We start from the raw sequence: 27,306 nt of genomic DNA, 5'->3' as shown, positions 1-27,306 counted from the left end.
TTATTCTATCGACGAATATTTTGCTAATTTATTAAATTAACCTAACATTTCACACTCATATTGAAATTGTATACCTACTGTTATTTTATTTATTTCTTGTTTGTTTTACTTATATCTAGTTTATTCTTTGTATATATATTGTTGTGACTTATTATAAGTGAAATAAACTGTATTTGCATGCATGAAACTGTGCTTACTTATAGCAAATAAAATATGATTGATTGATTGATTGATTGACACTTCCAAAGTGGTAAAATGTGTGTCCCCCCCCCCCCCCTGTAACTTCTAAAATAAGAGAATGATAAAACTAAAAAAATATATGATGTACATTACCATGTAAACTTCCACCGAAAATTGGTTTAAACGAGATCTAGTAAGTAGTTTTTTTTTTATACGTCATAAATCGCCTAAATACGGAACCCTTCATGGGCGAGTCCGACTCGCACTTGGCCGCTTTTTAATGTCTCACGGCTAGTTTCACTAGACTTATATCGACCGGGATATAAACGTGATTACCTTTTGTATTGTATCCGAGCTCCCGATATTTCGACGCAGCTACATGCATCTTGTTCACAGGATCACAGGTACAACTGAAGATAGCGGGTGGGTGTCAAAGTTGTGTAGACCACGCTCGGTCTACCCTCATTCGTTCACGGTTCATATCCAGTTCGATATAAGTCTAGTAGTCCCTGGTGCAGACTTAATTATACGGCAAATGATGATGATGGAATTTCCTTTTGCAGATAGAGATTAAATAGCATATATTTATTTTTAATTTTTTTCAAATTATTTATATGAAACCATATAAATTAAATATCAGAAATAGGGTTTGCAATCCGGATCCGAAATGTATGAAATTATCCGGATCTGGATCCGGATCCGCGGATATTCGCATACATTTCGGATCCGTCGTGCAAACCCTAATCAGAAATGAATTTAGCAGCTTGAGTTACACGAAAATGATACCAAACTTGACTAAATAGCAAAACTTTATTTTTTATAAATTTCGGGGGGCACCCCCCCCCCTGAAGTCAAAATTTTGCATCAAAAATTCGATTGGCTCCCCTTCCTAAATCAATCTGTGATTCAAAAGGAGTAACTCTGCAAAAGGAAATTCCATCATCATCATTTGCCGTAAATCGCACTTTTTTGTCGTGTGCGCCAGGGACTATAGGGATAGCCTAGGTAGATAACTTATTTACTACTACCTTAGAGAAGTAATAGAGCTTAGGTGATCACTGCACACATAGATAATATATGTTTTAATTATTTGCTCGTGCTACAGACAACACGCTGTATATTAATTCAATGATAAAGTTCACCTAAAGTAACGATGTAAGACGAGAAACCGCAGTCTACGCCGACGGTAATGTAATTGAAAATCCAGTCTGCGGCTCTCATTCTATTCAATAAATTAATAATATAATTGAACTGCTTTAAACTTTATCAATTTTCTCACGTTAAATTCATGACGTGTTCGACATTTGTGTCATTGGCAATTCAATCTACTGAGATACATAATTATGCTTTTCCAAAAAAATAAAATTGCCATACAAATGTCGAAAAAAAACTACTGAGATACTGACACGTCGTCGGAAACTTTATAAAATTTCGATATTTCAATATGGTAAAGTATCGGAAACTTTTCATGTGTATGGGAGTAAAAAAAATCCATTCTGGATTTGGAAGTTTCCTGAAATTTCCGAGAACTTTTCAACTGAGTACAAGGTAAGAAAATAATGAAAATAGAATTCTCATTTAGTTTGCTTTCACCGCTGATTGTACTTTTTTCAATTATCAATTTTAGGGTAAAATCTTTAAAAAAAAACTAGCGTAGGTATTTCCCGTGGACTGTTCGAAATCAGATCAAAATCAGTTTCTCCGCTCTTTTTCTTGTATCAAATTTTGATGGCTGTTGAACTGGGTACACACCACTTTGCAATTTAATACCATGACTGCACAGTGTACAGTCAGCTGCAGAGTAAACTGACCTCCACTGCATAGAAGTTTGTATGCTAAGCAAATAATATTGTACAGTCACCTCACGGGATTGTTACGCCATTTAGGGTCCGAGCTAAATTGGTTGTTCCATATCTACGGTATTGAACAACCAATTTAGGCTAGAACCCTAAATGGCGTAACAATCACGGAGCGTGACTGTACATCAGTAGGTACATTTACCTCGTCTCCGCTTACAGAGAAGCGGACTTAACACCCTCGCGAGCGGAATTACAATCGCTCTGATTGATCCAGAGCTACGAGCGAGGTGCTACGGAGCTACGAGCGAGGTGCTACGGAGCTACCAGGCTACGCCGTAGAGCCTCCACGCGGCCGCTTCCTTTTTCTAAGGGCCGATACAGACGGACTGCAACACGACTGCAATGTGTATGGGAACTTGCATCCCATTATTAGATATAAAATTAATCGAGAAAATTAGACACGACCATATAAGACAAAAAACAAAATGCATTGATGCTCTAGAATACGCATTGACCAAAATGGAAGTGGGTCACGTTCTAACAAGTATGTAAGTGCGAAAGTGACAGGCGATAAAAATGGAACCATGTTGCGGGCCTTTAACATGGTACCTACGCTCTTTTCTTGAAGGATTGAAAGTCGTATCGGTCCATCTTTTAGGGTTCCGTACCCAAAGGGTAAAATTATTATTATTATTATAGCCTCATTTATTCCTTAATACATCAAAAATACGTAACAATTCGTAAATAATTTCACGTGCAAAATTATTTTAGATTGGTAATTTCACAATTCATTTTAACAGCAAGTAAATTACATTTTTATCTAACCTAATTCATTAATACTTTGGTTATTTTATTATTCAATATATGTCATGCAAGTTTTAATTAAATTATTTATTTATATAGAATTCGAGTTTGAATTAAGGACCTCTCTTCGAGTGAAGGCCTCCTCCATATCTATATATATAAATGCAAGTGTCCTGACTGACTGACTGACTGACTGACTGACTGACTGATTCATCAACGCAGAGCCGAAACTACAAAAGCTAGAAAGTTGAAATTTGCACACTAGGTTGAATTTGTAAAGTGTACAAGAGATAAGAAGCGATTTTGAAAAATTCAACCCCTAAGGGGGTTAAAAAGGGGATGAAAGGTTGTATGGGGTGCAAGTTTTATTTCAAGCGAGGAATTTGAAACTTTGTAAAAATGTACTATATTAAAAAACAAGAAAATTAATTTCTGCGTTTTCGAAAATTCATCCCCCAAGGTGGTGAAAAAGGGGTTGAAAGTTTGTATGGAGATCAAATATTTTTGTGAGTGTTGGACTTGAAACTTTGTATATGGGGATATTATTATAAGACGGGAAAAGTAATTTCAGCGTTTTTGAAAATTCATCCCCTAACAGGGTTAAAAAGGGGTTGAAAGTTTGAATCCATTACAAATGCTTTGAAACTTCTTAGAAAGGCATAATAGCCGATGACAAAAAAAAGTAATTGCGACGTTTTAGGTAATTCAACCTCTAAGGGGGTAAAAAAGGGGATGAAACTTTGTCCTGGGGTGCAAATTTTATTTTAAGCTAGGACATTGAAACTTCGTAAAAATGTACTATATTAAAAAACAAGAAAATTAATTTCTGCGTTTTCGAAAATTCATCCCCCAAGGTGGTGAAAAAGGGGTTGAAAGTTTGTATGGAGATCAAATATTTTTGTGAGTGTTGGACTTGAAACTTTGTATACGGGGATATTATTATAAGACTGGAAAAGTAATTTCAGCGTTTTTGAAAATTCATCCCCTAACAGGGTTAAAAAGGGGTTGAAAGTTTGAATCCATTACAAATGCTTTGAAACTTCTTAGAAAGGCATAATAGCCGATGACAAAAAAAAAGTAATTGCGACGTTTTAGGTAATTCAACCTCTAAGGGGGTAAAAAAGGGGATGAAACTTTGTCCTGGGGTGCAAATTTTATTTTAAGCTAGGACCTTGAAACTTCGTAGAAATGTACTATATTAAAAAACAAGAAAATTAATTTCTGCGTTTTCGAAAATTCATCCCCCAAGGTGGTGAAAAAGGGGTTGAAAGTTTGTATGGAGATCAAATATTTTTGTGAGTGTTAGACTTGAAACTTTGTATATGGGGATATTATTATAAGACGGGAAAAGTAATTTCAGCGTTTTTGAAAATTCATCCCCTAACAGGGTTAAAAAGGGGTTGAAAGTTTGAATCCATTACAAATGCTTTGAAACTTCTTAGAAAGGCATAATAGCCGATGACAAAAAAAAAGTAATTGCGACGTTTTAGGTAATTCAACCTCTAAGGGGGTAAAAAAGGGGATGAAACTTTGTCCTGGGGTGCAAATTTTATTTTAAGCTAGGACCTTGAAACTTCGTAAAAATGTACTATATTAAAAAACAAGAAAATTAATTTCTGCCTTTTCGAAAATTCATCCCCCAAGGTGGAGAAAAAGGGGTTGAAAGTTTGTATGGAGATCAAATATTTTTGTGAGTGTTACACTTGAAACTTTGTATATGGGGATATTATTATAAGACGGGAAAAGTAATTTCAGTGTTTTTGAAAATTCATCCCCTAACAGGGTTAAAAAGGGGTTGAAAGTTTGAATCCAATACAAATGCTTTGAAACTTCTTAGAAAGGCGTAATAGCCGATTACAAAAAAAAGTAATTGCGACGTTTTAGGTAATTCAACCTCTAAGGGGGTAAAAAAGGGGATGAAACTTTGTCCTGGGGTGCAAATTTTATTTGAAGCTAGGACCTTGAAACTTCGTAAAAAGGTATTAAATTAAAAAACAAGAAAACTAATTTCAGCGTTTTTAAAAATTCATCCCCCAAGGTGGTAAAAAAGGGGTTGAAAATTTGTACGGAGATTTTTTGAGAGTACGGGACTTGAATCTTTGTATTTGGGGATATTATTAAAATACAGGAAAAGTAATTTCAGCGTTTTGTAAAATTCATCCCCTAACAGGGTTAAACAGGGGTTGAAAGTTTGAATCCATTACAAATGCTTTAAAACTTCTTAGAAAGGCATAATAGCCGATAACAAAAAAAAGTAATTGCAACGTTTTTGGAAATTCAACCCCTAAGGGGGTTAAAAAGGGGATGAAAGTTCGTCTTAGGGTGCAAATTTTATTTTAAGCTAGGAACTTGAAACTTTGCAAATAGGTATTAAATTAAGATGCAAGAAAACAAATTTCAGCGTTTTTAAAAATTCATCCCCCAAGGTGGTAAAACATGAGGTTAAAAATTTGTACGGATATCAAATATTTTTGAGAGTGCGGGACTTGACTCTTTGTATTTCGGGATATTATTAGAAGACAGGAAAAGTTATTTCAGCTTTTGGTAAAATTCATCCCCTAACAGGGTTAAACAGGGGTTGAAAGTTTGAATCCATTACAAATGCTTTGAAACTTCTTAGAAAGGCATAATAGCCGATTACAAAAAAAAGTAATTGCAACGTTTTTGGAAATTCAACCCCTAAAGGGGTTAAAAAGGGGTTGAAAGTTCGTCTTAGGGTGCAAATTTTATTTTAAGCTAGGAACTTGAAACTTTGCAAAAAGGTATTGAATTAAGATACAAGAAAACAAATTTCAGCGTTTTTAAAAATTCATTCCACAAGGTGGTAAAACATGAGGTTAAAAATTTGTACGGATATCAAATATTTTTGAGAGTGTGGGACTTGAATCTTTGTATTTCGGGATATTATTAAAATACAGGAAAAGTTATTTCAGCTTTTGGTAAAATTCATCCCCTAACAGGGTTAAACAGGGGTTGAAAGTTTGAATCCATTACAAATGCTTTAAAACTTCTTAGAAAGGCATAATAGCCGATAACAAAAAAAAGTAATTGCAAAGTTTTTGGAAATTCAACCCCTAAGGGGGTTAAAAAGGGGATGAAAGTTCGTCTTAGGGTGCAAATTTTATTTTAAGCTAGGAACTTGAAACTTTGCAAATAGGTATTGAATTAAGATACAAGAAAACAAATTTAAGCGTTTTTAAAAATTCATCCCCCAAGGTGATAAAACATGGGGTTGAAAATTTGTACGGATATCAAATATTTTTGAGAGTGCGGGACTTGAATCTTTGTATTTGGGAATATTATTAGAAGAAAGGAAAAGTTATTTCAGCGTCTGGTAAAATTCATCCCCTAACAGGGTTAAAAAGGGGTTGAAAATTTGTATGGCGTTCAAATTTTATTTTAAGCTAGGAACATGAAACTTCAAAAAAATATATGTTATTAAAATACAAGAAAACTAATTTCAGCGTTTTTGAATATTCATCCCCTAAAGTGGTGAAAAAGGGGTTGAAAATGTGTATGGATATCAAACATTTTTTCGAACGCGGGACTTGAATCTTTGTATTTCGGGATATTATTAAAATACAGGAAAAGTAATTTCAGCGTTTTGTAAAATTCATCCACTAACAGGGTTAAACAGGGGTTGAAAGTTTGAATCCATTACAAATGCTTTGAAACTTCTTAGAAAGGCATAATAGCCGATTACAAAAAAAAGTAATTGCAACGTGTTTGGAAATTCAACCCCTAAGGGGGTTAAAAAGGGGATGAAAGTTCGTCTTAGGGTGCAAATTTTATTTTAAGCTAGGAACTTGAAACTTTGCAAAAAGGTATTGAATTAAGATACAAGAAAACAAATTTCAGCGTTTTTAAAAATTCATCCCCCAAGGTGGTAAAACATGGGGTTGAAAATTTGTACGGATATCAAATATTTTTGAGAGTGTGGGACTTGAATCTTTGTATTTTGGGATATTATTAGAAGACAGGGAAAGTTATTTCAGCGTTTTGTAAAATTCATCCCCTAACAGGGTTAAAAAGGGGTTTAAAGTTTGTATGGAGTTCAAATTTTATTTTAAGCTAGGAACTTGAAACTTCGTAAAAATATATGTTATTAAAATACAAGAAAAGTAATTTTAGCGTTTTTAATATTCATCCCCTAAAGTGGTGAAAAAGGGGTTGAAAGTTTGTATGGATATCAAACATTTTTTCGAACGCGGGACTTGAATCTTTGTATTTCGGGATATTATTAAAATACAGGAAAAGTAATTTCAGCGTTTTGTATAATTCATCCCCTAACAGGGTTAAACAGGGGTTGAAAGTTTGAATCCATTACAAATCCTTTGAAACTTCTTAGAAAGGCATAATAGCCGATTACAAAAAAAAGTAATTGCAACGCTTTTGGAAATTCAACCCCTAAGGGGGTTAAAAAGGCGATGAAATTTCGTTTTAAGGTACAAATTTTATTTTAAGTTAGGAACTTGTAACTTTGCAAAAAGGTATTGAATTAAGATACAAGAAAACAAATTTCAGCGTTTTTAAAAATTCATTCCCCAAGGTGGTAAAACATGGGGTTGAAAATTTGTACGGATATCAAATATTTTTGAAAGTGCAGGACTTGAATCTTTGTATTTGGGGATATTATTAGAAGACAGGAAAAGTTATTTCAGCGTTTTGTAAATCCCCTAACAGGGTTAAAAAGGGGTTGAAAATTTGTATGGATATCAAACATTTTTTCGAACGCGGGACTTGAATCTTTGTATTTCGGGATATTATTAAAATACAGGAAAAGTAATTTCAGCGTTTTGTAAAATTCATCCACTAACAGGGTTAAACAGGGGTTGAAAGTTTGAATCCATTACAAATGCTTTGAAACTTCTTAGAAAGGCATAATAGCCGATTACAAAAAAAAGTAATTGCAACGTGTTTGGAAATTCAACCCCTAAGGGGGTTAAAAAGGGGATGAAAGTTCGTCTTAAGGTGCAAATTTTATTTTAAGCTAAGAACTTGAAACTTTGCAAAAAGGTATTGAATTAAGATACAAGAAAACAAATTTCAGCGTTTTTAAAAATTCATCCCCCAAGGTGGTAAAACATGGGGTTGAAAATTTGTACGTATATCAAATATTTTTGAAAGTGCGGGACTTGAATCTTTGTATTTGGGGATATTATTAGAAGACAGGGAAAGTTATTTCAGCGTTTTGTAAATCCCCTAACAGGGTTAAAAAGGGGTTGAAATTTTGTATGGAGTTCAAATTTTATTTTAAGCTAGGAACTTGAAACTTCGTAAATATATATGTTATTAAAATACAAGAAAACTAATTTCAGCGTTATTGAATATTCATCCCCTAAAGTGGTGAAAAAGGGGTTGAAAGTTTGTATGGATATCAAACATTTTTTCGAACGCGGGACTTGAATCTTTGTTTTTCGGGATATTATTAAAATACAGGAAAAGAAATTTCAGCGTTTTGTATAATTCATCCCCTAACAGGGTTAAACAGGGGTTGAATGTTTGAATCCATTACAAATGCTTTGAAACTTCTTAGAAAGGCATAATAGCCGATTACAAAAAAAGTAATTGCAACGTTTTTGGAAATTCAACCCCTAAGGGGGTTAAAAAGGGGATGAAAGTTCGTCTTAGGGTGCAAATTGTATTTAAAGCTAGGAACTTGAAACTTCGTAAATAGGTAGTTAGGTAGTAGGTTTTATTACTGAAAATCTTCTAAGGGGGTTTAGAGGGATTATATCGAGGACAATTTTATTCAGTTAGGGGCTTGAAACTTAGTAGGTTGTGAAAGACAAGTCTCATGCATTGTATAATATTAATAATTAAGAAATGATTAACCGTCCTACCGCAATCTCTTGCTGCATAATGTTCTAAGCTAATGTAGAATATATAACCACCAATATACAAATCCACGCGTACGAAGTCGCGGGCAACAGCTAGTTATTCCATACATCTCTATCGTTAGCTATGGTCATCCAGTCTTTGCCAGCTACTCTGTTTATTTCAGTCAGTCAGTCTTTGCCAGCTACTCTGTTTATTTCAGTCAGTCAGTCTTTGCCAGCTACTCTGTTTATTTCATCTATCCATCTCTGTCTTGGTCTTGATCTTTTTCGTTTATGTTGTGGTCCTGGCCAAGTAGTCACTTTCTTTGTATGTCCATTTCTGTTTGCTCATGCGTGCTACATGACCAGCCCATCTCCATTTCTGTTTTTTACAAAGGGTAAAATACGGGAGCCTATTACTAAGACTTCGCTGTCCGTCCGTCCGTCCGTCCGTCACCAGGCTGTATCTCATGAACCGCGATAGCTAGACAGTTGAAATTTTCACAAATGATGTATCTCTGTTGCCGCTATGACAACAATTACTAAAAATAAATTAAAATAAATATTTAAGGGGGCTCCCATACAACAAACACGATTTTTTTGCTCTATTTTTTGTTGACGGTGCGGAACCCTCCGTGCGCGAGTCCGACTCGCACTTGGCCGGTTTTTTTCAATTGCCGTTAACGACTAACGTATATCACCTTGGCTTCCTTCACTATAAATCTCTCGCCAGTTAAGTGAAACAGGAATCACCCTCCCCGATGCGTTCACAAGTAACTTATCTCCCAGAAAAACTATCTCGGAGGAAATGTGCCGAGATAGAAACAATATTTATGTGAGTTTTAGGGAAAATACGGCTTACCTGCGGATTCCGGGATGTTTGCCTGGCCTGATTTACTGGTAAATTGGATGAAAGTGAATTCTGTGTTTGTACGAGTATGATATGTTATTGTTTACGAATCCTATGGTAATAAATCGTAACTGCTTAGGTTTATTCCTTGTGTAAATAATAATTTTGCCCTTCTTTGTATCACACAATCAGGGAAGAAGTTAAAGTAATTTTTCTACTCCCGTACTTTTATTTGCCATTTAAAAGATCGTACACACACCTTTAAACCCCTATGTTATAGTTGTCAAGACAAGTCTTTAGTCTATGCCCTAAAAAAGAATTTGTGCATACACGCAGTATCTTTTTGGTACTTTTAAGATACTTCGTGTAATCACCACTTAAAAAATATTGTATGACATACATTGTTGCCAACCTAATTTTAATTGTCATCTCTGACAGATGAGTACTAACTAGTAGAAACAATAAAATTGCTTCAGAAGTCAGAAACGCGCATGTGACACCCGTAATATAGCAAGATCCATAGACTACGAACACCGCTTAGCGTTGCTTGTTAGAGTTGTTAGTCTCCATAGGCTACTGTGGCCAAAATCGAAAAAAAAACTGTCCAAAATTGTAATTTAACTAAGAGCAAGTACCAGGACCTCATGAGTTACAAGAAGGTGTCGCTGACCAACCGGCCGTGGGGCGCGGGGCGCGGTGGCCGGGTCGCGTATCTTAGCTGTATACTTTTGGTTTGTTTACCTACATATATGTCCTATATGATTCCACTTGTTTAAAGTATTATTTTTGTTGAATGAAAAATATTTATTATATTTACAATTTTTTTTTCAAAGTAAGTGCTTGGTTGTAGAAAAAGTATTGTATGCAACGTTGTTTAACTGAGTCAAAAAATACACATGGCGTCTTTATTAACAATTTTCGGCTTCGCCTCAAATTGTTACTCACGCCACTCGCTTTTTTTTACCTCTCTTAAACAACGGTTGCATAAAATACTATAATTACATTGTTCCATTGTATATGCAACGTCAAGTGTAAAAATAGGGTTGCAATAAACAACTTACTCAAACATATGTCCTATAGTTCTTAATTCGCTGACATAAGAGCGATGGGACATATTTTTGAGTATGATGAGTGCACCCATATTTTTACACTTGACACCTGTGTCTTGCAAGACTATTATCTTTTTTTCTTTTTTTTTTTTCTTTTATTAAAGTTCTAAACAGTTAAATGAATCGTAGAGTTTCATGTATCTTAACTGCTAAGCCAAAAATGGCTTGTTTACAGCTAGAGTTCGGACTAAATGCACTACATAGGTACTTATGTTATAAAATTGTACACATGTTACATTAAAGTTACGTTTTATAAAATATATTCATAATTACTTGATGATAACAGGTATTTTTTACATCTTTACATCATCATCATCATTACATCATCTACTCAATCAAATATTCATTCATTCTTTTAAAATTATGGCTTCAGTCCAGTGGGACCATTTCGCCAGTATCAAGGTGTTAGGAGCAAGGCAATACGACTAAAATTGTACGGTTAGTACAAGACAGTGTAAGATGATTTTATTAGCTCTTGTAAAGCGATAGCTGGCCTTTACAAGTAGCTCGTGGACTACCGGCCGTTGACGCCAAAATGGTGGTTAAGAGGCCGGTATCGATTTTAGGCGCAAAAATGTAAAATTGATAGATTTAGTCGATGAAATTGTACACCTTCTGTTACGTAATAGAAATAACAAGTACTGGTATCTATTAGCACGTCTTCTTATCTTGCATTTGTACAGATCATTTTTTTGAAAACTGACTCACTAAATTAGTAATGATTTTTTTTCTGATGGACGTTTAGGTAAACGCGCGTAAAGCACTGATTTAGTCGATCTTAGTTGTAAATTCCGTAAAGTTTGGACTGCTAAAAATGGTAATTATGTATTACACATATCCTATACTCCAACTTGCATAGACTACATTTTTGTTATATGATATTGAACAAGAGTAAATGAAAGTTAGACGAAATCAATTTTCACCAGAAATTACTTCATAACAAGTGAACATTTTTCGTGAAAATCGACTTAATTTCAACGTAATTTTGATACTTCAACAATCTACAACATTTCCTGAAACTGTTCTTATACATAATTTTTTATAATTTATAACTATAATTTTTTGATGAATTTTTAAAAACTGCCCCTGCTCGTCATATATTGCCGGTGACGCACGCTCGGGACCTTATTATTAAAAGGCAAGATGAGAAGACGTGTCAATAGAAACCAATACTTGTTATTTAGATATTAAGTAACAACTGCACACCACCACATTAGTTTACTGTTAAGCTATCGATATTACACTTTATACAATATTAATGAAAAAAAAACAAAGGAATTAATCACGAGGCTAATATCAAGATGGCGCTCGAATCGGAAGTCCTTAATCAAATATTGAACCAAGAAAACGAAATCTTGACAAATGACGTCTAGAGAGACAGAAATTACGAGTTGCCACGTTCTTCTTGTGTGATTTTCATTAGCAACAAGGTAAGTCGGGGCTACTGTAGCTACGGGGTTATTGTGTCTTAAAATAATATTTTATTTTATAATAGTGTTTTTTACTAATTATCGTCTGTGTACTAATAAAATTTATTTTACTTTTATTCTGAAATCATTTATAAATATCGCTTCACATAACTCATAGCTTGTTGGCCATTTAATATTTAAAGTATGGAGCTAATATAACTCTGAGATTCATACTTGCAAATAAAAATCATATAAAAGTCAGTTACCCACATCAGCCGATATTTGGTAAATCTTATTCTATATTATTGATATAAAATTGTACTTTTATTTTTATTAAATTCTTGTGAAATCCATTTACTTATAGTGGTAGCCGTACGCATAAAAAACCGCAAATCTATGTACAGATCCGTTTAGCCATTTGGCACACGCATACTAGAGGTCAAAACAAAAATTTTGACCCGCAGTTCCTAAAAAAAATTCCCTTAGGGGTCCCGTGCTGAGTCATTTAATTTTTTGCAGGTATGGGAAAAAATATTTTTTTAGAAACCTATCGTGTGTGGTATTACATGAAAGGGCTTTTAGAGGCAATTCTAAAAATATAGCACATCATTACATTTCAGCCATTTTTTTTTAATTAAAACTAAAATAATTTTCAAAACATACCAAGTTTGGGCTCCTCCACATACGATATACGATATGGCTGATTTTTTTTTGTACAACATAGCCCTTTCATATAATACCACACACGATAGGTTTCTGAAAAAAAATCGATTTTCCCATATAAAAAATAAAATGACTCAGCCCTCCCCTCCTAAGGATTTTTTTTTAGGAACTGCGGGTCAAAAAATTTGTTTTTGACCTCTAGTATGCAATTGCATGTGCCAAATGGCTAAACTGTACATATTTTCCGTTTTCCTTTGAAATTGGACTCGTACGGCTTCCACTAAGCACAAAATGTGCAATAATGTATGTACCCAGGGATCGGATACCGGTATTTTTTGTATGGGAACGGAAGCGGTATTTTTTCGTTCTTTGCTAATTACTTCATTTCTAATTGGGCAGTCTAATAATACGAAGTCGTAACCTAAAAACACAAATGAGTCCTACATTTCGAGTATAAAATAATTCGAAAAATATGGTTGTTTCAAGTTTTTGCAAAAAACCGGTTCCGATCCCTGTATGTACCTGCATGTTTAAGACCACCAAAATCACAATCATAAAATTTTAAATAATATTAATACCTATCTATAATATCCCCGGTTCATGTCATGAAAAATCATTTCATGAGCGGTAATAAAATAGTTTAATCTTTTTATAAGTAGAATAGAGATAAGAGATTATATTAACATACCTATAAATTTCAATGATAATGGACAAGATAGCTACGAGTAAGTATATTCAACTGAGTAGTAGGCGTGCGTAGGTTTTTCCAAATCATTATGTGTCCTCAGGTGTGGTTGAGATTTGAGAAATTGAAGAAAGACGGTACGGTGATGAAGTTAAGAATACAAGACCTGCCGCCGGGACGGAGGGAAGAAGCTGCTGATCTCATGGTGAGGTACTTCGCGAGAGATGAACCTTTTCGAAAAGCAGCAGGTTAGTTTGGCGATAGGCAGGGCTCGGAAACCGTTTTATTTTGCAAACCGGTTTCGTTCACTCACCCGGGAAAAAAAAGTTTGAGTTTCTAATATCTTAATGTCTTAACCTCTCTCAACGCATTCCCCTTGCGATACAGAGAGGTAACGCTGCCAGTGTCATGGGGTCTATGCCGTAGTCAGATTTGTTGGATGGGGTGTTCTTTTTATAATTGGTTTATAGGTAGTTTGTGTTTTATTTTATTTTATAGTTAGTTTGTGTTTTTTATTTTATTTCTAGTTATAATTAAAATTGTATGCCCTTTGTAAACTAATTTGCTCCAGTTTATTATTACATGAAAGCTTCAAACGATGTTCCAGGTTTCTCAAAGAATCCAGAAGCTCTAGAAGAATATAAAGAATATGTAACTAAAACATTACAAGATCCTGCTACTCGTACCGTTATGTGTTGTGCCGATACTGATGATGATGATGAAACGCCGGACATAATGGGTATTTCGTCTATAGCCGTAGAAACAAAATGGGATTGGGATACGGTAATATAATAATAAAAACATTATGTGTGTCTTCTTGAGCTTACTGTGGGAGTTAGTGTAAAAATGTCCTATAATATTTATTTATTTATATGTTTTAAGGAGTTTCTTAATGAAACCCTTAGGCCCCTTAGGGCCACTTGTACCATCCCACTAACCCAGGATTAACCCGTTAGCCCAGTGTCAAATTGTACTGGTAACCATGGTAACTCCAGGTTTAACCGGTTAACCCATTGTTTAACCCTAAATTCGTCACTTACTTTTCAAGGATTCATAGACACATTCCGAAAAACACTGCAGCAGTAATCCCACAAGATTAGCATTGATTTACCGAGTGTAACCTTTTAAAAGAAGTTTCATGATCCTTATATTATATTATTTTTTGCAGATTGATAGTCATAGAACGGAAGAGAGCACAAAGTTAAACGAAATGTGTAAAGAAGTACTTGCAAATTCAGGGTTTAACCTATTGAAAAAGTTGAACCTTACGTCGTATTATGCTGATAAATCATTGCTAGTATTACCAGAGTACAGAGGATACGGTATATCACAGCAATTTTTAACGGTCAGGTAAATGAATGAAAATGTTTATTTTTAGACAACTACTGGCCCATAGATAAATATGTTTTTCGCCACACCAGCTCGTGAAGGCTATCTTTATTCTTTAATTTCATCCACAAGAGGGGTAAGATATTTGAGTTGTTTCCATGTTGGCTGGTGGAATTGAATTTGATTTGTAATTTTTTTTACATTTAGGATTTTCCTTGCGTTCGTGTCATGAAAATTTTTGTTTTTCACTCGTACAAAATGTGTTTAACCCTCGTCGTGCATTAATCTAATGACAATGCAATATTATGATAACATGGAGCTGATCTGATGATGGTCCATGGGAACTCTGTGATAAAACAACGTAAACTAAGTGTGTATGGAGTTGTTAGAATTGTCTCAATATTAATTGCCTGTGGAAAGAAAAGTACACGACGAGAAAAGCTTGTACCACAAATGATATTTTTGTCAAAGACTTATTGCTACTGGTATTTTCTTTCAGACGGATTATGTGTTCTGTAGACGGCATACCTATAACGGGAGCGTGGATGTCAGCTCGCGGCACTCAGATCTCCGCTGAGAGGGATGGTTGGGAGACCCACTTCGAACACAAGTTCAAGGATTTATCACAGAAATATGGCTATACCTTCGAAGATGTTCCTCCCACTGAGAAGTTCATGGCAGCTGGGCCCCATCCGGATTACTGTGCTACTAAGTCTCTCTCACATCAGACGTAATCGGTGTTTTACGGATAATTTCGTATGTGGGATAATTCCGAAAAACTAACGATTTTTCATCATAAGTAACAAGAGTCTCAAAATTAGCCGAGCTTTTTTGACTTTCGGGATTGCCCCAATACAATTTTAATAACAAAACTTCCGTGAGACAAAGACATATTAAATATACTAAAAACGAACGAATGAACGGTACGAAGTGAAACATGTCGAGCGTTTTTCGACTTAAAATACGTGAGTGACCCGTTTTTTAATATATTTAATTTGCCCCAATACAGTTTAATAAATGGCTTCAAAATTTAATGCGTTTTAGTTACGTGGTTTACCTATGTATTTACATTATTAACAATATATTTGTGGCCTGATATTTAAATTAGAGGTTACTAAATACAAAAAAATGTGGTCACAACTTAAAAACTGTCAAGTAACAGTCATATCGAATTTTAGTGAATGTTATGGACGGTAGAAATGAGATATATAAATCTGACCGATTTCTATGAAATACCTATACCAAGGTCCGTGAAATACCTACCTATAACAACCATAAAGGATAACTCAAGCAAGACCGGGCCGGGGCCGGGCCGGAGCTTCCAGCGCTTCGTTTTCACCAGCACCACAGAATAAATAATAGTACTAAGTACAGAAGACTCACTCTCTAACAAAACGCGTCTGTTACGATCAGCACAGATATGGCCGCTACTAGGTGACGACAGCGCCACGCGCGGCTTATGGCTTTCCCCAAAATTGGGGCCGAACGGATGTACTTTTAGCTACCTGTAGCAAAGCGACGAAATCGCGGACTGAGACACGCCTGCCACCACCTCGAGATCACCGACCGGCCGTCATAAAAAATGACGTATCGTACGCCTCAGCCCGGGCTCGGTCCGGTCTAGCGTGAGTCATCCTTAACAAGTTGTTAAATCTAAATCGGGAAATTCTTCGGAAACCGCATCCATACACTTAACCTAACAAATTGGCTTGTTGATTCGTACATAACCTTTGTCAGGTCTGACAATAAGTCCGCGACCCTCTAACTATGGCCGAAACCCACAATATATTTGCTATCAATATTCAATCCTCTCAATTTCATCGTCTACTCAAATCTATTGCTCAGCCGCAGAAGGACACAAGTCCTTCGAAATAGTAGGGTATATAAGCTGTTTTGAGATAAGAAATGTGCGTGTAAGTCACCCGATTCTGGAGCTAGTGATGTGGTTCTGGGGCATTCCCTGACTGAGTGAAGTATTATTACAAACGAAAATTAATGCACGGTTCGGTTTCAGAGTACACCAGCATTGCTGCTGCAGTATAGCATTGCAGCACAATATTACTGCCGATTTACGCTGCTGCCGCAAATTTCAAAAATCCGGGCAGCAAAAGGCGCTCTACTTCAAAAACTGATGAAAGAGTTGCTTTTGTCCGCAAGAGTGGAAAAAATTGAGTTGATCCCTCATATTGGCTGGTGGAATTGATTTTTAATTGATGATTTTGAATGATAATTAAATATTTAATTACGTTGATTTGGATTTTCCTCGTGTTGGTTTAAAAAAATGTGTTTCACTCACTAGTAAAATTAAACTCTCGTGCCTTGAAACCTTCGCAACGCTCAAGATTCAACTTTCCAAACCACTCCCTACGGTTGTGATCAAACTTTTTAATCTTTCTCTTCCTCGGGTATCAAAATTAGCACAATGTGTTAAACAACGACTTTGCCCCTGATTGTTATTTGTTCAAAATTCAAAATCATCCCTTCGTCATTGCTACCAGCCAGCAACCAACACAATTTTCATCAAATTAATTTTCCACTCTTGTGGATAAAATGCAACTTCCACATTAGTTTTTACAAGCCGGTGTAGTGAAAATAACTATAATTTTAATTTCCCAAATCCCGTTAAAGTCACACACATAGTTACACAAGTACACACATCACTAAAAGGTTAATTATTAACTCGGGTCTTTGTGATTCGGCCTAAAGTCGTGTTTCCAAGTAGGCCAGTTGATTTATGTGTGTGGTTATAATAATATTGCCTCATAATTAGTTCGTTGTCCCTTGTTTATGATTGTATGATGTCTTGAGGCGTGCGGTTGACAAGATGACACGTCGTTAGGGTTTAACATGAAGGGTTCAACTTTAATTTGTCTAAAGGTGTTGTTCAGATTCAGACTATATTGCTGCAATATTGCAGCGAGACATTGCTGCCGTCTGTATTGCTCGAAATTAAACTTTCGTGAGACATATTTTAAAAATTTAAGTGAGTTAAGCAGTCTGTATTGCTGTTGCAAAGTCCAAATCGATGGTGCTGTCCGGATTTTTGACATTTGCTTGAATGCAGGCGACAGTAATGTCGCGCCGCAACACTGTTGCAGTAAAGCTGCCGACTGCATTACTATATCTCGATAAAATACCAATTTTTATATTTTTTGGTAAAATGGTTTAAAAGAATGGCAGTATTAGGGTAACATTCCATTTCTCACCGCAGCTGCGCTACTGGTACTGAACGCATCGCTGTTACTGTCAATTTCCATAGTAAAATGAACAGTAGTGCAGCTGCGGTTGGAAATGGACTGTCACCTTTAACGTTATAATAGCGGTATGATGCGGCGGCGAACCTCAAACATTTTATCAAGGCAATAGGCGGGATTACTGCGATGTTCTGCCGCCAGAGTGCAGCACTAGCACCCATCGTAAACCATAGAGTAACTTATACATACTGTGCCTAAATTTGACAAGTTTTCACAGCAATAAAATATGACATCAATACATCAAGGCGTTTTGTTGCCTCTTTATCGCTCGAATATGCAAGAGTGATAGAGAGGTTAGATAACAAAATTTCGACTCTCTCGTTTGCGGTAGACCCACAGATTGTGACGGATTGTGCTAGTTGCTAGTGGCGCCCCTAGCGCAGAGATACAGCGACGGAGACGACGCAGCAGTAAAGTAGCTGCAGTTAACATCGGAACGTCACCTTAACCAGCACTCGCGTTTTAATTTCTTTAAATTAACTTCTTATTGTTTTCTTACTGAAATTCGCCTTTTCGAAGCTAAAATTAATCAATATTAAAATGAACTTCCGCGAGCAACTTTAAACGCTGGCAAGGAATAACAAACTAGTGGGAAGTTACAACAAATAGCTCGGAACAGAGTTGCAATAACTGGAAGTAACTGCGAATAACTGGAAAATACAAGTTCTGTTAACGAGCTAGGGAAAAGAAGTTTAACTGGATGCTGTTGAAATTGCTTGGCAAGCGCGGGAAAGCAGTAATAAAACGATGTTTTCTCGATAAAATTACCTTTTTTGTCGTTTCCGTACCAAATAGGTAAGCATCAGGTACTAAAAGCGGTACTGTGCAAGCAAAATGTCTTATATCACTACTCTCGTTGCATTTCTCGAATTGAATTAGTAGATATATAGGTATCCAAAATTGTATATGTTTGAAATTTAATCCAAATAAAGTCCTGAGGTTATTTCCTTAGGGGTTCTCCAAGAATTACATTCTGGGTTCTCGACGGTTCACAACGCATAAGTGCCTTCTCCTATAACGGTATGTCCACGGTCGAAGATGACCGCTTCCCACCAGGTGGGTCGTCTACTCATTAGCTGGCTATCACAATGTGATAGTAGTAGTAGTGTAGATATAATAATGTGATTTTTATGCCATAAAAATCAGAACACCGCTCCAAGCTACGGGAACACGACGGCCAGGAACATGGTCCGATAAGACTGTTACCGAGTTAAGTCATTTACTTGTTTTTCTTGCAACGCTCTTCTGACGCTTCAAAAGTGCACAAGTGTCATCGTCTGTAAGTTGATTGTATACACTCAAAAGGAACGGTGACTTTAAATGGAAAATTGTATTTCAGAAAGGTACAGACAACTTAGGATAACAGAGAATGGAAAACTTAACAAACACACATCATAATAGCCTCTTACACTCACCTCACTCTCGAGCCAAGTTTGAGTTTGCCGTAATCTGGGCACACAATGCTTTGGCAGTAGTGATGTTCGTTCTCGGAAATATTGCGCGAGCTATATTACCAGAAAAATTTGCCGTTTTAGAATAGTTGGCATATTTACCCTGCTTACGAAAGTGGGTGCCCCGCCACCACAGAGTGGGTGCCCCGTGAGTCGAACCGGGGATCCGGCAGACCTCGTCGGCGATGGCGGGATAACTTAGACTCCTTTTTGAGCGACTGGCCAGATGTAGCTCAAAATCGGGAGGAGTGGAAGAAGAGGGGGGAGGCCTTTGCCCAGCAGTGGGACACAATAGGCTCGCAATAATAAATAATAAATTACGAAAGTGGTGATGATTTGCTTGGTAAGCATAACTTTTTTAAACAAAATTCTCTTAATGATTCTGTTGCTTAAATTCACTTCGGTCTGTATTTATGTTTGTCACACAGCGATATAATTCAAATATCAGTAAGTACCAAAAAGTCATACAACATAAATGTGACTTTAAAATCTAGTCAAATCGTATTGATAAAACCTCTTGATAACGTGGATGTTTTAACCACCTTGTATTGTTCGTAGCCACTGATAAAACTATTTAATGTTAGTATGTCTCGTAACAGTTTAAATTCGAATACCTACAAATAATGCCAGTATGTATTTCCGGATACCTAAGCAAGAACAGAGGGTTTACCGCGAAAACCGAAATTCGCAAATTGCGGGGATCTTTCTCTTTTACTCCAATGAAGGCGTAATTAGAGTACCTTCGATTTTCGCGGTTATAACCCGCACATCACTACGCTACACGGTAAACAACTCGAGTGCAGCTGCTTTGCAATTCTCGTTCACCGTGTTGGTCAGCGGACTTGGCGGTGCAACTTCCGTGCTCCTGGAAACTTGGTGATATACGGTTTAAGCGTGCACAGTTTGCTAAATATAAACTTGGCCAAGTTTGTGAAAGGAGTTAAAGAACAGAATTATTTAGTTGGTTTGAAAGTCGGTTTCTGCACAAAATATTTATATTTATATCTAGTAAATAAGTACTTATCAAAATGACCTAACACACCAGTGCCGACGTATCAAAAATATTATAAGTCTTAATTCTAGTCTTAAAATATACTTAACCTTAGTTAATTTAGCTTTCTTTTTGTAAAAAAACAGCAAATAGGAAATACGCTACGCTAGGCCACTACGCTAGTTTTTTCTTAAGGTAACATTCGAATTCAAGCTGCACCAGTGTGGCTGCTGCAGTTTGAACCCAAATGCTACCTTTACAATGAAGCTGTGTTTAGATAATTTTAATCACCTCGCCACCTTACCTCATGCTAACTAATGTTATTTTCCAAATCAACTAGGTACTAGGCCGTCAAAAAATCATGAAAGTTGAAATCAGTAAAAGCACATTGTCTCTACATGGTATAAAACAAAGTCGCTTCCCGCTGTCTGTCTGTCCCTATGTATGCTTAGATCTTTAAAACCGCGCAACGTATTTTGATGCGGTTTTTTGAAGTGAAAACTTCTTTAGCGGCGCTGGGCACTTTTTGAGGTGGGGAAAAAATGATAAACTCGAGACAGCGTAAGGCGATCACGTGACCGTAAGGTTTAGCTGGCCACTCATTTAGATGGCATTTAAATCAATAAAGAAAAACTCAATGACATTAGATGAAAAAGGTTCTAATCTTGTACGGGCTGAAATACGAGGATCTCACAGTTACATTCTAACTTTATATCACTCAAATATAATTCAGTAAAGCTACATCTTGATGAAATCGCTAATAAAAGTGAACTCTAGTACTGGTGATGAAAACTCAAAATATCATGACCAAATATAATATTTAGATGCGAGGTCTGCAAGGTAACTTTAATATGTATTTCTATTCGAATTTTAAACAATTAACGCTACAAATGTAAGCTCACTGGCCAGCAATTTCGGAACTAAAGTTTTTCAATAGAAAGGAGGATGGGTCAATACATAGCGCTGCAGACATTTTGGACTAGTTATTGAGTTTTCACTTCTGTCGGCACTCCCGGAGTGCAACCCGTTGTTTTTTTTAAATAGAGTGAATCTAGAGGAAGGTTTATGTATAATCTGTTAACCCGTGCGAAGCCGGGACGGGTCGCTAGTTGTAAATAAAGATGATAATTGCCTCCGACCGGAAGCGGAAGTACATTTCAGGTTTTCGCGTGGAACCTCTAATTTCCGGTGCCGGAAAAGTGACAAAAGATATAATTCCACCAATCGAGGCCGTCGCCCTCACAATTTCTTTAAAAGGCTAACTTAATCGGGTACTATCATTTATTTATTTATTTATTGTAAGATACATGAGAAACATTTCCAAACCTACGCAAAATTACCTACGACAGGACGTTTATACATGTAGTATTAACAGTTTTAGTATTAACATTTCTGAAATAGTTATTTTCGATACAAGTGTGAAAAAGAGGAAATTCGAAACGAGTGGCGATAAATTAAAACACGACCGAAGGGAATGTTTTAAATCGACACGAGTTGCGAATTACCTATTCGCACGTGTATCGAACAACGTTTTTCATATGTACGGCACTTTAAAGTTTCGACATACGCACGAAAAGTGCTATTTTACGCACTAGTGCGGAAAAGTACCCCATACGTACTGTAAAAATAATTATAGTACGCATTGCGGTAATTTACCGCCCTAGTGCGGTAATTAGCACTATAAATACCTACGTGCGCATGTTGGAAATTTAAAGGGCAATATGAACCTACTGTAAAACGTTGTACAATACACGTACTAATTTCCTACTTTTCGCACTTGTATCGTAATGTACTAATAATAAATATCTACTTACCTATAACTAATTAATTACAGTCACCTACTTAAGTTGTTGTCCAATGTCCATCTAGTCGTCTAAAATTGCTTGACTTGCTTGAGTGATCAGATTTTTAAATATCTATGTTAAAAGTTAGGTTTTGAATTATATGTACTGCATCGTAACGTACGTAACTGCAATTTAAATGTGAACTACATATACCTACTCGTACCAAAGCATTCGTATTAACAACCAAGCCATGTATTTTTTTTAAATATTAGGTGACATTGCTGAAGTTATTCCAATTACGCAATTTTATAACCAATAAACTGGTGTAAATATTAAATCATCAAGTAGGTAATTATACCTACAAGTTTGTGAGTAAAAGCGCGATAAACAAACATTGAAACATTAGCACTGCCCCAACATACATACCAGTCTTAACAGCCATTGTGAAACTCATTCAATTATCTACCCTATTCCCTCGCTATTGATTCTAAATTCAATCTTGTTTTCAGTGGCTGTTACGGCCGTTATGCATGGTAAATGGCTGATGTTAGTGTTGGTATACTAACTCCTTTGAGTCCTCTGCTGTAAGACTCGACTCAGTTTTGAGGAGTCTTTTATAAGAATCGACACTCGAGTTCTATTTTACTTGATAGAGACCCGAGTTTTTTGTAGAGACTTAGTCCTTATCAGAGAACTATCATTATTTCTCAAAAAAAAATAAACAAAATGCACATCAAAAATTCATGGGTTAAATACCATACAATAACACTTATTTCTTTTTCTACTCCAGCACTTAAATGTGTCAATTAAATGACTGACAGTGATATCTAAAGCAATGTCATTTGAATGATTTGTCTATAGGCTCATAAGATGACTGCTAGCAGTCATCTTATGAGTATAATACAACTGCTTTATTTTTTTTAAAGATACAAGTTCCGATTATCTTGATTGAAAGAGGTATGTTTTCATTTACAATAATAACTCTTTTTTTTTTTAAATAATAACTCATTTTTTTTTAAATAATAACTCTTTTTTTTTAATAATAACCTTTTTTTTTTTTTTTTGCAGCAGCTGTCATAGAAAAAGTTATGTATGCAACAGCTCATAATTGGTTCTTAAAATTCTCGGGTCTTTTTTTACAAAACTCGACTACGTCTCGTTTTGTAACTTCGACCCTTGAATTTTAAGAACCCTTATTATATCACTGTTGCATAAACTACTATTATTGCTACTAGTATTTATATAGATGACACCTAGAAAATGAATGACGGATTCTTTATTTAAAAATTCGCATCCTTTTGAGTTGCGCTTAAAAAAAGACTTAATAAAGGACTTGACTCGGGAATTAAAAGACTTAAAAGTGTTTTTAGGACAGAATTTCGTAAAAACGAGTCGAGTTCTTCTAGTTTAGACTCAGACTCGAGTTTCTACCAACACTAGCTGATGCGCGGGTCGCGTGATCTCGCACATTAGTTGCGTTCGGGGAAAGAAACGTTCTTAAATAGGCTGATGTGCTGCTAAATGCTATCTCAGCTATCTGCGATTATTATACGCAGAGATAATGCCACGCATACAATCTTTGTTTTCTACTGCACACTTTGATACATTCTCTAAAAGAATGCTTTACCTTTGTTTAAACCTGTTTTTAACTAGCTTAAATCTAAAATAGGCCATTGAGGCATTGTACCACGGATGCTGGCGGCATTTCCTCGTTGTATCGCAATGCTGATACGACTTTGCGAGGAAGCCGCCAGCTCTTCGGTCACCAGTTACGTCAAGCAGACGCTTTTTTACCTTTTTTAAAATTACGTTAAAAAATGTATCCCATGTCCGACCAGTGTCGTGTATAAACAACCTAGTAATTCGAATACACCGTGGAAGGGAAGGGGTGAAAAAAATATCGTATTGAGACGACACATTCCAACAAACAATTAGGCGACACTTAGCACTTATTTTATCACCTAAAGACATAAAACGGCTGTAGAATAGCTACATAATCTAAGCTTACAGGCTCTGGTGACATTAAGGTCTTTAAGAGGTCCATGTATAGCTTTAAGATCCACAGTAGCCGTTTTGGCCCCTATAATGCATCTTAAGCAGCTAGTAGCTCAAAGTGAATTCTACCATCTTAACATCTATATGAGTAATAAGCAGCTGCAAATTTCACTTAAGGTTCTAAACAGGCGATAAAAAGTCTTTTATAGCTCCGTGTATCGCAATTGCTACTTAACTCTCTAGTATCACTTACAATCGAAAAAAGAAGTTATGAGTCACTATTATAGGTCATGTAGTCGCAGACGAGCGTTATTCAATACCTTAGTACATCTTATACTGTTATTAGAGTCTCACTTACAACTTAAGGCTATAGCGCCATGTTAAGATGACTGATGAATCAATAAGCAAAACAAAAACTATTAATTAGAACGTAAATACTTAATAAAAATCGATACTTTTACTCAATATTGACCTAATGTTAGTATTGTTATATTTAAAACCGGACTTCACGTACTTATATTGTGTAATTTTTCGAAAATTAAATACGGTGGACCACAAATAAAAAAATATTATATGCAGATAAATATGCAAAGGATCAGAGGCCCTTTAAAATGTTGTTAGCAATACATATAGTTATTGATAGTGTAATTAAATTCGTCATCATAAATCCGCAGATAAAGCTGGCTATCGAATCAGTGAACTAAAATAATTATTTGCTTTTATTTATCCGCCATTACATTTCACTTCAAGCTGTCACAGTGCAAGCTTTCGAATAATAATACAAAATGGAAACATTGCAACCAAAGCAGATGTGGGCTAAGGAAAAAATGCGCAATTACCTTCTTGGGTGTTACAAATATTGACTTTGAATGCTAATCTAAAGCTGAAAATATCATCTATATGGTCCTACATTACTACTCAAATAGTTAGTAGTCGCATATTTGGCACCCTTTTAAATCCTAAGTACTTAGTCAACGCTATTGTAGCACTACTTTAGCGCTCTTCTACCTCTTATTTCTCTATTGTAGCGCCGTTTTGCAACCTCAGGTGTTAAAATTTGTGCCCAATCCGGGGATATTACGGGGTTATAGCCGGCTATAACTCCTATTTTTAGAACATCAATAGAACCAAAGGAGCGATCGAACGGTTATATACCTAGATCTCTTTTACCTCTTATATTTTAGCGCCTAATGTTAGTTGGGATTGAGAAACATTACCCCACATTACCCTCTCTTCGTCCATCGGGTAAGCAGGCGATAGGATCAGGGTCGTTGAATCAATATATGTTAATAAATATTCCCTGCCATCAGGTAATTGGGGATTTGCATATTACAACGCGTCGGGAGATAATTATTTCACAGGGATAGGTACTTAACTGTGCTAATTTTACAAGCTTTCATTAAACTTCACCTATATTTATTAGTGAGTTACTTAGTCTAAAACCGATTTAGATGATTTTTAGTATGGAGATAGTTTGAGACCCGAGGAAGGGAACAGGATAGTTTTTGTACTTTTTGTTTTATCAATAATCATCATCATCATCCAAGCAAACAAAGTCGCAGGCAGAAGCTAATCTAAGTAAAGAATACTTACCAAACGAAACGATAAAGAAAGATATATTTTATACATACTAGAACAAATTAAATTATTTTCACAATTTTTTTTATTTGTTATTATTTCGAGTAGTCACACTACTATATAAATTATAAACTGAAATAAATGTCATATACTCAGAAAATGTGACCCAAGCCTCTAGTGCCCCAGGCTGGAATCGAACCAGCGTCCTCCGCTTATATTTTTGCCGTTTTTGCGTAATGGTACGGAACCCTTCATGCGCGATTCCGACTCTACTGGCCCGGTTTTTATGTAGTTGTATACCTTTTATGATGGATAGAAATAGTGGGTAGGATACTAATGGAAATACCTTCCTATATAAAGTATTTTAAAATTTTTAAAAACATTTTCGTAACCAACAGGAAAATCCGCCGTGTAAACACCCGCACCCGCTGGCGTTAATTTTTAAACCCCCGACACATAACCATGCCAATAGCATAAGGGGAGCGTCAGCGAAACAATTTGCACCCCGTGGAGGCACGGGGAAGTAAATAGCCTTAAAAAACCCGAGCATTTTCCTTAAAATATTCGCAAATCTTTAGGATACCAGGCCACGTAGCCAACATGCCAATCTCTTACGGTCCGTAGCGATCGAAACGCAACTGTCACTGTCGCACTAACGCTTCGACAACGAAACTCTCTATCACTCTTTCGTATTAGTCATAGAAGGTAGCATCCTATAGAAGTGGTCTACGCGTGCCTCCGTGAGGGACAAAACATACGCAATGCGACGCTATGATTGGTCGAATTTATTTGTTATGGTGGGCAACAAATAAATTCAACCAATCATCCATACTAATTTATGGTGGGGCATAAAAAAATGTGAGACTGTGACAAGGACAAACAATAATAGCGCTTTCGCTGCTACTCCTACTGAAAGATACATAAGACTATCCCGTTCTGTCAGTTATCCCCACCACTCATGCCCAATCCAGTTTAATACTAGATTCATGGTATTAGTGCGACAGTGACAATTGCGTTTCGATCGCTACGGAGCGTAAGCGATTGACACGTTGCCTACGCGGCCTGAACCCCTAGTGTAAATTTAATTCCATAGCGTGACGAGCGTTCGCGTTTGCGTTATGTCTATTGTTGTATGGGATTTTGTACAGCGCGCAAAGCGGGAATTTTGGAAACTTAAAATCCCATACAAAATGACACTTAACGCAAACGCGTACGTCACGTCACACCCACGACCACTGTAGGGGTACTGTATCGTAAAGTAGGTAAGGTCTATACGGGTAAATGTGTCTGCAGGATAAGTGTAACTGGAGGTCATACCGGGGCCTGTTTAAACATTGATTACTGATTATTAGTACGAGTTCATATATTTTCCAGAAACGCAAGTAGCAAATTAAGCAAATGTATGAAGTTGTAATACAAACTAGAGACAAACTAACGTAATCTAAAGGCGTTTAAATCTTTTGCAGTACATGGTGCAACATTACAACACCGGTGTTATAATAAGCACATTACTTAACTACGTCGAAAATTTAAAGGGCCATATATATTATATGTACTGTAAAACGTACATTACACGTGCGAATAAATAATTCGCAACTCGTGTCTA

The 27,306-nt window shown here is 36.1% G+C and overlaps 2 protein-coding genes across 2 annotated transcripts in view; both read left to right on the top strand.

Annotated features, from left to right (window-relative positions):
- Positions 1-27,306, top strand: part of LOC134648366 (protein lifeguard 4-like) — a 357,077-nt gene that overhangs the window by 202,232 nt on the left and 127,539 nt on the right. The window lies entirely within an intron of this gene.
- Positions 13,410-15,381, top strand: LOC134648196 (uncharacterized). The gene is made up of 4 exons (XM_063502678.1): positions 13,410-13,566; positions 13,926-14,101; positions 14,487-14,668; positions 15,147-15,381. Exons 1-4 carry the CDS (start codon positions 13,410-13,412, stop codon positions 15,379-15,381), a joined length of 750 nt encoding a protein of 249 aa, XP_063358748.1.

The sequence above is a fragment of the Cydia amplana genome, chromosome 5 (genome assembly GCF_948474715.1).
Source record: "Cydia amplana chromosome 5, ilCydAmpl1.1, whole genome shotgun sequence".
In the NCBI taxonomy this organism is placed as follows: domain Eukaryota; kingdom Metazoa; phylum Arthropoda; class Insecta; order Lepidoptera; family Tortricidae; genus Cydia; species Cydia amplana.
This window is presented reverse-complemented; position numbering and strand designations above follow the sequence as displayed.

What these genes read in the sequence shown, in the direction of transcription:
- LOC134648196 (XM_063502678.1), top strand. Translation starts at nt 13,410, where the DNA reads ATGTGTCCTCAGGTGTGGTTGAGATTTGAGAAATTGAAGAAAGACGGT. An exon ending in CAAAATGGGATTGGGATACG is followed by an intron (nt 14,102 to 14,486) that starts GTAATATAATAA and finishes TATTTTTTGCAG; the next exon opens with ATTGATAGTCATAGAACGGA. An exon ending in CAGCAATTTTTAACGGTCAG is followed by an intron (nt 14,669 to 15,146) that starts GTAAATGAATGA and finishes ATTTTCTTTCAG; the next exon opens with ACGGATTATGTGTTCTGTAG.